This window comes from Syngnathus acus, chromosome 4 (assembly GCF_901709675.1).
Source record: "Syngnathus acus chromosome 4, fSynAcu1.2, whole genome shotgun sequence".
In the NCBI taxonomy this organism is placed as follows: Eukaryota; Metazoa; Chordata; class Actinopteri; order Syngnathiformes; family Syngnathidae; genus Syngnathus; species Syngnathus acus.
Genome location: NC_051090.1, coordinates 10295940 through 10309945, shown reverse-complemented (window position 1 = coordinate 10309945; position 14006 = coordinate 10295940). Strand labels below are relative to the sequence as shown.

Sequence of the window (14006 nt, the reverse complement as noted above, 5' to 3'; positions counted from 1 at the left end):
CTCGTACGCCGTCCGTCTCTCTGACTTTGACTGAACAGGTCAAACAAACAAGCAAACATTGACTCTTGTAGCCTGTGTGTGTATGTGTGTGTGTGTGTGTGTGTGTGTGTGTGTGAGCACTTTGTGTATTCTGTCTGCCCTCCTGTCCTGTGAGTTGATGGGTGAGTCATCATCCTTCTCACAGCAACATTTTCAGGAAAACTTGATTCAGTCGTCCACTCCAGGGTGAAGAGTCCAATCGTATCGGCACCCCGTGTGAACCTCCTGTAAGGGCAGCACATTACTCGATCGCTCCACTTTTTTTAAGCTTGTGTCTTATTGATCTGATTTGATCTTCTGCATTTCAAGCCTAGGCCGAATTGTTGGCTTTTGTCTCCCGTTTGCCTCAGAGTGGAGAAGTACCAAGTGAGCACAATGATGAAGAGTGGGGTGGCTCTGACTACATTGCTTCTGGTGGGCTTTGTTTGCGGCCAGGTATGAACATGCGAGAGTTAAACTATTTTTGCTGAGTTTTGAAGTGCCGGATGTTTTTGACTGTCACCGCTCTGCTCTTGAAGGACGTGCAGCCTGACGCTCAGATCTTCTGCGATGACCCGTCTGTTGAGGCGGCCGTCACCAGCGCTTTACACACTTTCAACGACAGGTTGACCGCCAGCTACAAGTTGGCGCTGTATCAGATTTTAACGGCCACCAAGGTAAAGACGCTTTATGATCCAAATACATGTGTACCTGAAGAAGTTAATATATTGATAAGGTGAGCCATGATAACATTCAGTACACCACTGCAACTTATCTACGGTTTGCAGTTGCTTCGCTCTCATAAGGAACTTTGTAGTGGTTCCGCTTTTATTTAAAGAGCCTCAGAGTGTGATCATTGAGCAAAAAGCAGCTTCTTTTTTTTTTGTCTTTTGATCACCAAAATAAATCATGACTGCTTCAAAATAAATTTCCATTTGTCCCCCCCAACTGTGCATGTTTTTGCAGTCAGAGCACGGCTCGGATTCTTTGTACTCGCTGCAGTTTTCCAGCAGGACGAGCGACTGTCTGGCGGGAAGTCCCAAACCGTACACAGAATGCAACTATCACCCTTTTGGGCGTCAAGTAATGACATTTCGTCGGTGTTTCGCTCTTTGTAGGCTTACTTCAATCGAGGACTCATAACTGTGCATGGCGAAGTCTGTCTCGTGTGTATTTAGCGCCGCTCGCCCCGTTATGCGCATCTCGCATTTGTTTCCTCTAGGAGCCGCTCCCATGCAACGCCACAGTCCTGGTGACGGAGACGGAAAAGCACACCGAACAGGTGCACTGTCTGCATGGTGAGTCATTCGTCATTGCGTGTGTTTGAATAGTGAAATGAGACTGAAAGAAAGGGAGCACAATTAGGGAGTCGAGCGGCACTTATAAAGAGTTATGTCACAATAAACTCATAAGGATCACGTGTGCACCGGGGTTAGTCATGGACGTTCGCAAGCTGAGTCCAACGCCCCTGTGATGTCATTCTCAGTCGACACCAAGTGGTAACACAAGGCAAAATGGCCGCCCTCTGAGTCCAACGGCACTGTGATGTCATTCTCAGTCGACAGCAAGTGGTAGCACAAGGCAAAATGGCCGCCCTCTGAAACGGACAAAAACGTACTAGATGTGCCAAAATTCTTCTCCGTGCGCATTTTGTGCACGAAGCAGAAACTACCACTGAACGTTTGTAGCATTTTTAGGTGATTCTTTGAAAAAAAGCGATTGCACGAGCAAATCTTGTGGTCACTCTCAAAGGCTGAATGATTAACTACAAATGATGAGTGTTTGCCATAGTAATCAATAACATCCATTACAAGAAGGAACACAAACATTTGCATTGTCAAAAGAATTTGTCAGTGAGAGAAACGGATGACCTCGCTTGACTTTTGTGAAAATTAAAAAATAAAAAGGTAACAAAAATCATTTTGCCTATCGATGACCGTCACTCTAAGAATGGTGGCCAAGCCTCTCAAACATCTTTTTGTCTTCTTGCCACGGTTTTCCAGATGACCATATTGTGCCCGAAAGTGCGTCCTGTCTGGGTTGCCCGATGGAAATTGGCGAGAACTCGGAGGACATTAAGGTTCCTCTGTCAGTTTCCATCTCCAAGTTCAACTCCGTCTCCAACTCCACACACCTGTTCAGTCTTCACAGCGTCGGACAAGCAACCAGACAGGTGACGTCTGTTTGCGCCCATTTGGTGGGACAGAGCAAGAAAGTATTTCAATGTTTTTCTCCAAACAGGTGGTGGCAGGTTTCCGATTCAAACTGGAATTTGACGTGAGGAGGACCACCTGCGCCAAAGTCGAACACAGCGAACTCAGCGACTTGTGCGTGCACGATGACGAGACGATGGTAAACGCGAGTGCACGCCATGTTTGTCCTTGTTGCGTGTGACACTGGCTTCCTCACAAGCTCTCTCTGCTTGCAGGAAGTCTTTAACTGCCGTTCCACGGTGGATGTGGCACCGTGGAGACATGTGGCCCCTCAGGCCAATATTGAATGCCAAGAAGGTCCTCTCCCACCTCGGGTAGGCCTCCAGTCGCTAGTGATGTGCAAAAATATTTTGGGAGTGGTCTTAATTGGTCGCAATTCACTTTTGTGTGGATTCAGGCCATGGGCCGACGCCTGCCCCCCGGCTGGACTCCCTTTAGGGACGCTATGCTAGAAGAGCCCGCCATCGCTGCAGACAAAAAAGAATCATCGGAGGAGGACGGGACCGACGCGTCTCCGACCGCTGCGACGGCTGAAGGTCCAAACAACGACCCCTTCCACTGCCCATCCAAGCCGTGGAAGACGTTCCTCCCCATCCGTCCTGTCGCTCCCAACCCGGATGGTACGTCTCCAGCTCCCACAATCAGGCCTCTTCGTGACGAAGACCTTCTGGGGTGAACGCCTCATTAAATCATAATTTCCTTTTTCCTGCTTTTGGACAATTCTGAAGAAATATTCCGATGCCACAAAGAGCAGAGGAAACGTAGAATCAGGAGATGTTTTGATTTCAATTTAACATGAGAGTATCAGGCTATTGCATACATTTAAATGATAAACATTTTATACAACACAAGTGAATACAGCACATGTTAGAATCGTGGCATAAAGATGTTAAGATTACCAAGTTGGCCAATATAGAGAAATTAAAAGTCGTACGACCTTGCTTTCTTCTGTTTGTGTTTCTAATGGAATAGAAATTGATTTCAGTTATTTTTTCTGAAAGTGCTGACACGGCAGAATAACTATCCATTGGAAATATTTTATTCCAAGGCCTCTGTTGTGCTGACACTTTGTGCAAAAACACACACAGTCTGGTGAATGTTTAACAAATGTATATTTGTACATCTTCACAGAACACTCAAATGGATGGTCAATCATTCCATCCAGGAACACTTCTTTTTACCCTGTGACCAGGCAGCCACACAAAAACACGACAATACAATTCAGCGTCGAAACATGTTAACGTGAAAATGAACCTGTCAAGGAAGCAAACTTAAGGCAGTCGTTTAGAAATACGTGTGAGTGCTTTGCAAAGAGGACACACTTTAGCTTCACCCAATCATGCAGATAGGCTGTGAGAAAAAAAAATACATTGGACATTCATAGTAGAGGCTAAGGTTTTGTCAGCATGTCATGTACAATAAGCACTGCATATAAAAACAAGGCTGATGACCATATGATCAATGCATCTGCATTTCCTTTGAGGCATTTCAACAGGAGCAAGCAGAGTTATGTAAGTCGCAGGTGTTTCACATCCTCGAAAGCCACTCACTCACTTCATTTGAAAGGCTCAACTACATTAAAAGTTACATTCGCAACCATAGCAGGTGGACAGTCACAATCAAAACATTACGACGATTTATTTTCCCTTTCACATTAGTGTGTTGTGCATCTGTATTGCATTGGGTGTTCTTCAGTACTTGTTGACGAGATCCGACCCATTCAGTCAATTTGATACTCAGACTTTGACGAGGGATAAATCAGATAACAGGAAAGGAAAAAGTTATCTATCAAAAGGTTGTTTTTTTTCTTCATTTTCAACAAGCATACTCTGCAAGAAAACGTCATTTTGAGGCTTATGTTGAAAAATGAAAAGTGAAATGTATCATCTACTTGACAAACTCCCCACAAGAAAATGCCTTGAAAGACATTGAGTTGGCGTGCCAAGACAAAGTGGGACCTGCCCAATAAGTTCTGCAACCCGCGCAGATGTATCACCACTTGGGACAGGTAAGGACATTCAAACGCTCTCAGTTTGACATTCACAAAAAAAGCTGGATTGGAACTTTTGCATGTACAAGCACACAGCTTAATGCTTCAAGGTTTAATGTGCAAAAAAAAATGTCATTTGCTTAACTGCATGATGAACTTTGACTGACCTACAAAACAAATAAGAAAATAAAAACTGCATCTGAGCACATGATAAATAGTGAGCGCACGTGTGGTTTGTTGTCACAACTCAAAACATTACAACTGTTAATGCTGCGACCGAACTTCACATCTTTGCCTCGCATCACATCGCAACAGAACAACGCTGACTTCCTCAATACAATCAAACTGTAAGATGGCAAATGTCAGGCAAATCCGCCAAGTTCAACAAGATGGAGTTCTCATACAGTTTTCGGCTTTAGCGTGCGATATTGTGGAGTGATGTTTTGACCTTCTGGACACCTGCTAACGCCAAACTTGTAAACTGGCCACAGAGTCCGTTTTGCATCACAACACAAACAGTCAACACCTTTCCATTCCAATCAGTGCACTAATGACAGCCACAAAAAGACACGGCGGGCAGGCCATCTGCTCTGCTCAAATGTCGAAAAATATTTTCAACTGTAATAATCATAAAAAAACAATACTCTGTAACCTGCCCCCAAATCCACAAATATGGCGACCGCATTGCTTACGTTGAGATGCTGAGGACAGATCATCATCATGCCAGCAAATTGAAAGGAAAGTGACTCAAACTCGTTTGGTACATACCTTTCCAAAGTAGTCATCAATCAGTCTCAAGGTGCACCACCACCACCGGGTGGGTTGGAGGATGGGGGGGACAAACAACACACCTTGGAGGCTCAAGGAAGGTTTGGCAAAGGTGCCGCTTTACAGGTGCAGTTTCACCACAAAAATGGTGGAAGACTAAAGGCGAAGTGACAACAGGTCCTTAAAGCAATCATTTAGTTGCTTTATTGTCTGTCTTCTTCTTGGCACTGGCAAGGAAATGTTTTCCACGAAAACGGTTTGAGGGCGGGGCCGGCCACGGAGCAACGCTAATCAAGCAGCAAGACACACCCGGTGGCTACATTGGTAGCTGGATGAAGACGATGGTTTTGAAGTCCTTTCACCATTTGGGAGTTCTCCTCAGCATTAAGTGCAATGGCCGTTGGTTTTCCAGTGTCATTCTACAAAAAAATAGTGCATTTCTCCCAGGAGGCGTGACTCCAAACAAAGGCATCGATCGATCGCTGCCACCTCAACAGAGACGAGGTGGGAATAAATAACGTTGTTTGTTTGCAGCTTAGTTGAGTGCATGCTGTCGAATGGTGTGGAAAATCCAGTCCATCTTGGTGGTCCAGCCGCCATGGTGAGCGTCATTCATCTGTTTCATAAAATAGTCCAACGCCTCCTGCAAAAGGGCACAACCAAAGACTGCATCACCAGGAAATCGTGCCCAAATTGGGTTTCAGGTTCTTAAGAAACTAACTGGAAAATAACATGCACGTTCTCCGTTAATGATACCTGCTCTGTTTTTTCCAGGGCCAAGGTCTTCCGAATGTAGGCGATGTCATCAAACGACTGCAACTCGGGCATGCCGGAGCCCAGCATCATGGAGAAGAGGTTGATGAAGAGGTTGGCATGCTGTCGGATGGCCAGGTAGGCTTTATAACACATCTCCTGGAACCTGGAGGGCAGAAAAGAAACCAAACACGGAGGTGCGTGTACTCCTTGAAAAGACATTAAAGGCAACATGAGGATATGAAACTCCCGAAAGCGGCTCAACGCTTGCTGATAGCAGCTGCAATGCATCATACCTCTCAAACTCTTTGGTCTTGGCACACTCCTGGGAGCCTTTACTGATGACGATGAGGAAGTCTTGCGTCAACACGAAGGGCACTCGCTCTCGCTTGTAGCCAAACTTCTTTTTCTTATGATCCAGGAAATGTCCAAAATCGATATGAAATAACTGCGGCACAGCACAAAGCATCGAGGAAAAAGTCGTTGCTCACGTTCTCTTGCCAGCTTTCATCCTCTGATGTAATCTTTTCAACGGTGTGCTCCCCTCGCTGAATTCTCAGATTTTGCTCACTAAAAAGCGTTCTTAAAACACACGCCATACCACAAGACCAATACCAAGGGATTTCTTTTCTCACTTGCATGCCGACCTATTCATAAAAATGCCACCTGGTGGCGACAAAACTTGCTCCAATCTTATGGCTTATTGGTCTTCAGGTTGGCAAGCCACAAGAGGGCGCCAAAACTCCGCCTGATTCAAAACGAAGCCAATTTTCGTTTTGGCAGCGTTTTGTGGCATCTTGATGCCACGGAACTGTGTTGAATTGACGTATTTATCTGTATTTCCACGATGACACAAATGTGTGCGTTGATGTGGTTACCTGCCCATCATCTTTGACCATAATGTTGCTGTTGTGCCGGTCTCCAATTCCAAGAATAAACGTAGCTACACAGTAGCCAGCACAGGACCTGGTAAAAAGGTCCACGGCCATATCATACCTGCAAGTCAAAAGCAGGAAGCGATGGTCCCAAGTGAATGAAACTGGCCCCAAAAGATGTTGAAGAATGGCAGACTTACATCTCGCCCTTGTTTTTGTCTCTGAGCCACTGGTGCAGTGTGTTGGAGTTGAACTGCAAAGCCCCTTTCAAGCCACCTTTGCACTGGATCTGCATGATGGTGTGCGAGCTGCGAACCACCTCGATGAGTCCTACGCAGTCTCCCAACGACAGGCAGCCGTAGGGCAGCATGCTGAGGGGGAAAAAAAACGCAAGTGACCAGCTTCGCACGACCAGCTGGGAAGGAAGCCACGGTAAATTGCGGTGGAGTGAGCTCGTACCGTAGGTCTAGTCCCTGGTTCTGCCAAATGTTCTCCATGATTTTGATAATCTGCAAAGTCAGCATATCTTGGCGCAGGTCTAGGGCACAAAAAGGACAAGGGAGACCAATGAGGCCATTCCGCATGTGGACGACTGTGACGAGAGTGGCTTTACCGTCTCCGTTTTTGAAGATGATCTCATTGTTTTGAAAGAGGAGCTCGGACATGATGTCTGGATTTTCCCAGTTGAGCCACAGCGGCCTTTTTGCCGATGACATGATCCTGCATTCCTCCAACCTGCGCATTACCGAACTTGCGTTTTTCCCACAGCCTTCCCTTCAGGCACGTTCGCACGGAAGTGTCAGGCCTAACCTCAGGTTGCCCAATTGGTGGGCGGGGTTAAGAGGAGAGGTGAAATTCTGTAGCGCATCCATGTAGTCGGGTCTTTTCATCTGGTCAACCAGGAAGCGCATCTGAACCTTCACACGCACGCAGAACAACAAAAGCACGTCAACATGTGTGGCCCGTCGAGGGGAAAGACGCCGAACAAGGGCGGCACCTTCTGCGTCTCATCCTTCTTCTCCTGTTTGAGGATATCGGTGAGATTGATGAGCTTCTCCATGGCCTCCACCTGCCTGCTTAGGTGTTTGAGGTACATGCCGCAGGCCCGGCAGTACGCCTCCAACAGCAGCCCGAACCTTTGGCTCACCGTTTTGTTGTGCATTTCAGCCCTTGGAGAAGGAAGCGAGGCGAGACCGCCGGTTACACATCATCAATTTGAGCAAACTGATGTGGAAAGGCAAGGAACTGACTTGAGATGCCAAAAGAAGAAATGTCCTATTCTCTGATTAGTTAGCGCCTTTTTGAGCAGAAAACGAGCCAGAGGATTGTCGAGGTACTGCTCGTATTTTATAACCTGCAACAGGGCAGACATGAATGGATCATTATTGACAAGGAGCTTTTTAAGGGCATATGGGAAAGATCATTTCGGTAGTTATGTTTAATTGGCATTCGGATCATGTGAAAGGAAAAAAAAGGGGTCCCTGGAAACCGGTGAGAGACAGCCAAGGCGCACTTACCTGCACAAGCTGGATGAGGTACTGTGAGAGTTTGTCATCAGTCAGGTACTTGTCAAGGCAGCGCACAGCAAAGTGTCGAACCATGGGGTCCGGGTAGTTGCAGTCCAATAATTCCATGGCTTGCTCGGGACGGATGGACGGCCACTCCTTCAACAGGCAGTACATCTGGCAACACAAATACCAGAAGATGGACACCGCACATCGAGAAGCCCCTCGTAGAAAATCCTGAAGGACAATCGCAGTACCTGAGCGACTTCATCTCTGGAGTTCCATTTGACGGCGAGAAGGATCTTTGGCAGGATCTCAGGGAAATTCATGCAGTAGTGTCTGGTGGTAAAAGGAAGGCCATTTGATTGACTCCATCCTAGCTGGGTGCTCATGATTTGGTCAGCTTGCTTACCTGTGCCTCCACAGGAAGTCTTTCTCCTGTTCTGTAATTTCTGAGAGCGGGTCTCTGTTACTGAGCTGTCTCAGCTGATCCATGTCACTCTCAGTCAGGGCGTGATCTCTCGCCAGACGGTTGCTCTGGAAGGCAAATTACACTCGGCGTTATGACGCCATTTATTATGCATGGATATCTTTCCTCAACTTCTCAGCGGAGGAATCCGAGGGCACAAAGCAAGATGTGTTTCCGGTCCGCTTCCTGGAGGGCATTTGGCCAAGCCCTTGCATTAGGAGCTGTTGGGAAAGCTTCTCAAGGAACTCGAGTTACAGATAAAAGGTATCATCCAATACGCCACCTTAGGCCTTTATCATAAATAAATCAACTTCACTGAGTATCTGATGGACCTGTATCGAGGATAGCTGACGTACGCACCTGCCTCCGTGACAAGATGATGCCGTGAAGCGATCGTCCGTTAAAATACATGAGCGACGCCAGGATTGAGTCTCAGTTTTGTGACGCGACGGATTATGTTGCAACGCAACCTTAATTATTGACTATGAAATCTCGTTACGTAACAGTCATGACAGCAGGTGACCTTTAGGCAAGGAGTAGTCGATACCTGTCCAGACAGGTTGTAGTTGAAGCCAAGCTCTCTCGAGATGGTCCAGTTAGCGTGGTCCTCCACAGCGTTCATGTCGGGATATTTGACGGGACTGCTGAAGTGGTCAAATTCCAGCTCCAGACACGGCGTTTCCTGCACAACAGAGTCACACTCTCAAGATCCGATTCAAATGAATGCAATTCATTCCTTCTTGTGTAATGTGGTACTGAAGTGGACCTTGTTGGGGTTGGAGCCCGTGACCCCAATGGCATTGAGAAGATCTTCCAGACCATGGGGAACCGGCCAGAGGTTGAGCGCCATCTTGTTGGCCACGAGCGTGTGCGTGTAGTCAAACAAGTTGATGTTGCCCCAAGCCAGCGGACAGTGCTCCTTCAAGAAAAAGAATCCAGTCAGCCAAAGTATAAGAGAAGGCGGGCATCAGCGTGAATCCAGGATGTTCCCGACACAAAGCCTTTTTTGAAAAAGAAACCAATTCGATGGCCCCCGGCAGGATCCACGTTGCGTTTTAATTTCATGTCGAAGCATCATCAAGCAAGCTTGCTTTTTCGCCACCTTTACTGAAACCAAAGAAAGGTTTAACGATAACGCCGCGACCTACAAAGCGAGTCTTCGCTGAGGGTCAGTGAAGGGCGCGGGCGATAAACGAGCGGACACCATTTCATGTTGGCAGTCGCTCAAATTGTGTCTATTTAAAGTAAACGCTTGAACAAAAGGCCGCTGTGTGGAGAAGGTGTTTATCTTTAATTCAGGCGCTGTGTGAAAGAACATCCGCAAACGTGGCAGGGAAAGGACCAAGGCCCGCTCAGTCGGTGTCTCTTTACACTATCAATGTCCACGCTACCTCTTTTGCTCCCTTCCTGCCTTTGACGGAGCAAATGGAAAGGCAAAGTCTGGCGGCTCGCGGGACGTCCGGGATGTACATGTCGTAGGTCAGCCACTCGTTCCACCTAGAGACGCAGAAGAGACCAACGTTGGTGAAACGCCACAATGGTGGACACGAGCAAGGAGTGCCTCGAACGGTGCTGCAATGAAACTGGGCAGCGCTCTGGTGAAAAGGAAAATGTCACCTGGGGTTAGAGCAGGGCACTCTCTGCGTGTTGACATTGTCGCACATCTGTTCTCCTCCATGGTAAATGCCCGTCCTCACATAAATCTGAAAGAATAGACGACGGAGAAGATCAAATAATAACCATCGCTGACACACTTTCTCAACGACACGTCAATTAGCAAGCAAAAATCACCTGACAACGACTCATCCGCTAAAAAGCAGCTATTCCCACCTTGTCGATGTCTCTTATGTTGACGTTAACATAGGTGGCGCAGAGGATCCGTATTCGCAGCGTTCCGTTGATGGTCCACAGCGACTTGGCGGCCGCCTCTCCGTTCATATACGATGACGCCGTGGAGATGCGGCGGGAGTACGACGGTAGGACAAAGTTGTCGCTAGGCAATTGGGTGTAGAGGCTGTCCTTGGCCATTAGCATCAAGTTGGGCATCCTGCTCAGCATGATGCAACTACGAATGTACTGGCGGCAGAGGGACAGGGAGATAAGATGGGAGGGGGATGTCAATTCCACGGATGCTAGCGTTTAAAGTCGATTCAACACTGAAAATAGTTTGATTTTCAAAAGCGCAACATTTAAGGCCATGCCGCTTAGAAAAACTACCTGTAATGCCTAAGACGTTATCGGATGCTGACATGTCACTTCACTAACCTTGTATTGGCTGATTGGGTACTTTTCCAGCAGGTACTCGTCACAGCCACAAACTTTGAGGATGTATTTGCCCTGGTACTCCTGAACACACATTTTCAGTTGCTCGGGGGAGAGCAGCATGCTGCGCGTCTTCTTGCGAATGGCCTCTGCAATCACCTAGAATCAACAAAAGATTTGAAAGGAAAAAAAAAGCGGTTTAGCTGTCATTTGTCTTCCTCAGATGGAATAAACAAGCTGAGAGGTATTTTGGTATGTGTGTTGAGATCTTGAGTGACCTGTTCAGGCACACAGTCGTGGTTGATCTTCAATGTATACTTTTGTTTGTCGTTATTTGGAGAAACAATCACCCAAATGACAACAATAATTTGACCTGAGACAGACAAAGAGACAAACAGGTCAACACTGAGGTCAGAACATGATCAATCAATCAATCAAGCAGAGAGGAATTAATTGACAATTACTTTCATTATTGAGTCATTGTGTACGGCCATTGTTGAACTTCTGAACCGATTTCAGCCTGTCAACAGTAATTTTTATTTATTTATTTATTTTTTAGATGTGATGCAACCTTTTGCCAATGAAATGCGCTAAGATGTTGGTTGGTCACATACATCAATCAGCAATGTTGACAAAACTGATTTATTTTGATTTTATTTGACTTATCGTCTGGAATGATAGTCAAATGCAAACCTTTGTCCAATTTGCTGTAAATGTGTTTTGGGAGTTCCTGCGTGGATTCCACGTTGGGCGGATAAACGTAGAGGGCTCTGCTATGGGGTCCGCTGGCATCTCTCAGTTCAACAGAGTCTTTACACACATTCAGGATGTTTCTCCTGAAGTCCTGAACTTCGGGGTCCTTCACCAGGTCAAATTCACACACTGGCATACCGATGGCAAAACCTGGCAAAATAAAAAAAAATCTGCATTTTGACCATCACAGTTTGCTAGCCTTCAGTCTATCCACCTCTATTGCGACTCACCTATCTCTCTGTTCAGGATCTTTTCCTCTCGGTTGCCAACCGGTTCGATGACCTTGAGGAAAGGCTGAAAAAGTCTGAGGTCGCACAGCCGCCGTGTCTCGTCGAAGAACTCTTCCCGCTCAGCTTCCTACAGACACGAAAATGCAGTCTGCATTTCTCGTGCATGACAATAATGAGGACAACTTTAGGACAAACAAGTCCTGGAACGTCTCGGACACGAAAGCAAGGCTTACGAAAATTAATCTTTGGACGTTCTATAATGAATAAAAGTATGCTTACCTGAGTAACACTGACAAAGATGTAAGAGGTCTCCTCCTGCAAGAGGTGATGGAGGGGATACTTTCTGGCTTCTTTAAACAGTTCATGTTTGATGGTGATGAGAGTTGCCTCACGGAGGCACTCCAGGGTCAGAATCATTCCATTGGGCAGCAGGCAATCCACCAAGATCCTGCAGATAGAACACCCATTTCTTAGCAGCTGCTTGTCTAGCCACTTGCATTTGTGGCTAAACTGAATTCAGCATCCTTTACCTGGGAGGCATCAGGTGGATGCCCCATAATTCCCCCGAGGACGGCCTGGGAGGCATCTTGCTCTGTCTCCCAGCTCAGCCGCACAAAACAGCTGCGAGCACAACAAGAGCGTTCAACAAAGACTAAAACAACTGCTGAGCACGAGCAAACTTTACAAAAACAACATTTTGTGCAACACATTGGATGAGATTACCTTCGGCCTATTGGTGGGAAACACTAGTACACCACTTCATTATTACTGTGTAAAGTGAGCTTCAAAATAAACAAGAGTAAAGAACACAATGCGCATTGAGCGAATCTGTGAGCTGTGACCATGATCAGGATGCAGCGAAGCACTTTGGGGCCAAAAAAGGAAGCTTCCTCACAACACAGGATGTGGGGAGTGGGGGAACATTGGCCTCCACACAAACGTGTATCAAGATTCTTCAATGGACCAACACATTGGCAAACTCAAACATATCCTCAACTCAACCTTTACGTGTTTTTTAACATAATGTAAAAATATGTTCCTCAAACTTAACAAATTACCAATGTTAATTTACACAAACGTAACTATTCCAAGTGTAGCGAGTGCTATTAAGCTCGACTCTCCATTCCAACAACACAGGATGTGAACTTCAAAATGCAGTCGAGACAAATGTGTCATTATTACGAGAGAAACATACCTTAGAGAGCAAAAGATGACAGACTAGTTCCACCCTTCATCTTCCAATCCAACCTCATGCTGCCACTTTGGGGGTGTGGAGACAGAGAGGAGGCTGAACACAAACAACATCAGGTCAATCGAGGGTGACGTTAGCAACCAGGCTAGCAACGGGCTAGCCGAGTTGACAGCACGGTGATGCTGCCAACGCGTACTGAGCCATAACGTGAGATCATCAAGATAAACCTGTTGTCATAATTGACAGACAACACAGTCAAGTTACTGATCGCCAACACGTTTAAAAAAAAGCACAATGCTAATCCATTTTGGAACAGTTAGCTAGCTTCGCATTCATTCGCCTTGCTAAAACATGGACTCAAACTGGTGAAATTGTTCTATCCCACATACAAGCCTTGTTTGCTTCCCCTTTCCACGGGTGTCAAAAGCCTTGAAGATGATGGTGCAATTTTCGGCTCGGCTAATGCCAGCCAGCGAGCCGACCCCTCCAGCTCTCAGCGGCCGGTTGACGGCTGGCGACGCCGGTGGAGAAAATAAAACGCAAAATCTGCTCCCAGTCCCTTCAAATCAGCAATCCGAGATTACCCTTCAATCCACCACGGCAACAGTATTCCTCGCTGCGTTGCGATATGTGCTTAACTTGTTATGGTGAAGCGAACGAGAGTCGCGTGTTCGTGTTCAGTGAGTGGGGATGGAGGCGAGGATGTTTAAGAACTGCTCCGGTCAAGTTGTGCAGCCTCATGTGTCTGCCTCTGAACATTACACTCACATCACACAATATACATTAAATGGATGGCCATTCTTCTTCAGCATTTCAGACCTACATTGCATTACAAAGCCCTTCTTACTTTATTTTACAATCCACACTAAAGAATTTTTTTATATTTCACTTCCCTTCAGGGATTTATGGATTTTAAGGGTCCTTATGAACATCCGTTGGTGCACCCATAGTTACGTTGTGGGTGACAATGGCATATGA

General features: G+C 46.4%; 2 protein-coding genes across 6 annotated transcripts; one reads left to right on the top strand and one right to left on the bottom strand.

Annotated features, from left to right (window-relative positions):
* Positions 1-116: 116 nt before the first annotated feature.
* On the top strand, positions 117-3172 carry kng1 (kininogen 1). Of its 4 annotated transcripts, none has more exons than XM_037249710.1 (9): positions 117-266; positions 390-474; positions 558-695; positions 985-1101; positions 1241-1316; positions 2022-2191; positions 2260-2370; positions 2447-2541; positions 2619-3172. In XM_037249710.1, the coding sequence occupies exons 2-9, from the start codon at positions 415-417 to the stop codon at positions 2905-2907; spliced, it is 1056 nt and encodes a 351-aa protein (XP_037105605.1). In that variant the 5' UTR covers positions 117-266; positions 390-414; the 3' UTR covers positions 2908-3172. The 4 variants fall into 4 exon arrangements, with proteins under 4 accessions (XP_037105605.1, XP_037105604.1, XP_037105607.1 ...); XM_037249709.1 differs by having other exon boundaries at positions 118-266; positions 349-474; XM_037249712.1 differs by having other exon boundaries at positions 118-266; positions 349-474; positions 2447-2545; positions 2629-3172.
* Positions 3173-3412: 240 nt separating this feature from the next.
* pik3ca (phosphatidylinositol-4,5-bisphosphate 3-kinase, catalytic subunit alpha) lies at positions 3413-13763 on the bottom strand. Of its 2 annotated transcripts, none has more exons than XM_037249707.1 (26): positions 13418-13763; positions 13032-13124; positions 12367-12457; positions 12116-12284; positions 11837-11963; positions 11547-11756; positions 11132-11226; positions 10857-11012; positions 10422-10667; positions 10209-10294; positions 9983-10088; positions 9358-9510; positions 9139-9273; positions 8535-8659; positions 8380-8461; positions 8135-8299; positions 7868-7971; positions 7615-7786; positions 7428-7534; positions 7231-7352; positions 7077-7155; positions 6818-6988; positions 6621-6738; positions 6039-6190; positions 5746-5908; positions 3413-5632 (listed from the first exon to the last, which is right to left on the bottom strand). In XM_037249707.1, exons 3-26 carry the CDS (start codon positions 12420-12422, stop codon positions 5525-5527), a joined length of 3207 nt encoding a protein of 1068 aa, XP_037105602.1. In that variant the 5' UTR covers positions 12423-12457; positions 13032-13124; positions 13418-13763; the 3' UTR covers positions 3413-5524. The 2 variants fall into 2 exon arrangements, with proteins under 2 accessions (XP_037105602.1, XP_037105603.1); XM_037249708.1 differs by having other exon boundaries at positions 13613-13763.
* Between the last annotated feature and the right edge of the window lie 243 nt (positions 13764-14006).

Coding starts and splice junctions, on each gene's coding strand:
- kng1 (XM_037249710.1), top strand. CDS start 415: ATGATGAAGAGTGGGGTGGCTCTGACTACATTGCTTCTGGTGGGCTTT. Junction 475..557: donor TGGGCTTTGTTTGCGGCCAG/GTATGAACATGC, acceptor CTGCTCTTGAAG/GACGTGCAGCCTGACGCTCA. Junction 1,317..2,021: donor ACAGGTGCACTGTCTGCATG/GTGAGTCATTCG, acceptor ACGGTTTTCCAG/ATGACCATATTGTGCCCGAA.
- pik3ca (XM_037249707.1), bottom strand. CDS start 12,422: ATGCCTCCCAGGCCGTCCTCGGGGGAATTATGGGGCATCCACCTGATG. Junction 11,757..11,836: donor GATCCTGAACAGAGAGATAG/GTGAGTCGCAAT, acceptor TTATTTTGCCAG/GTTTTGCCATCGGTATGCCA. Junction 9,274..9,357: donor CGGGCTCCAACCCCAACAAG/GTCCACTTCAGT, acceptor TCTGTTGTGCAG/GAAACGCCGTGTCTGGAGCT.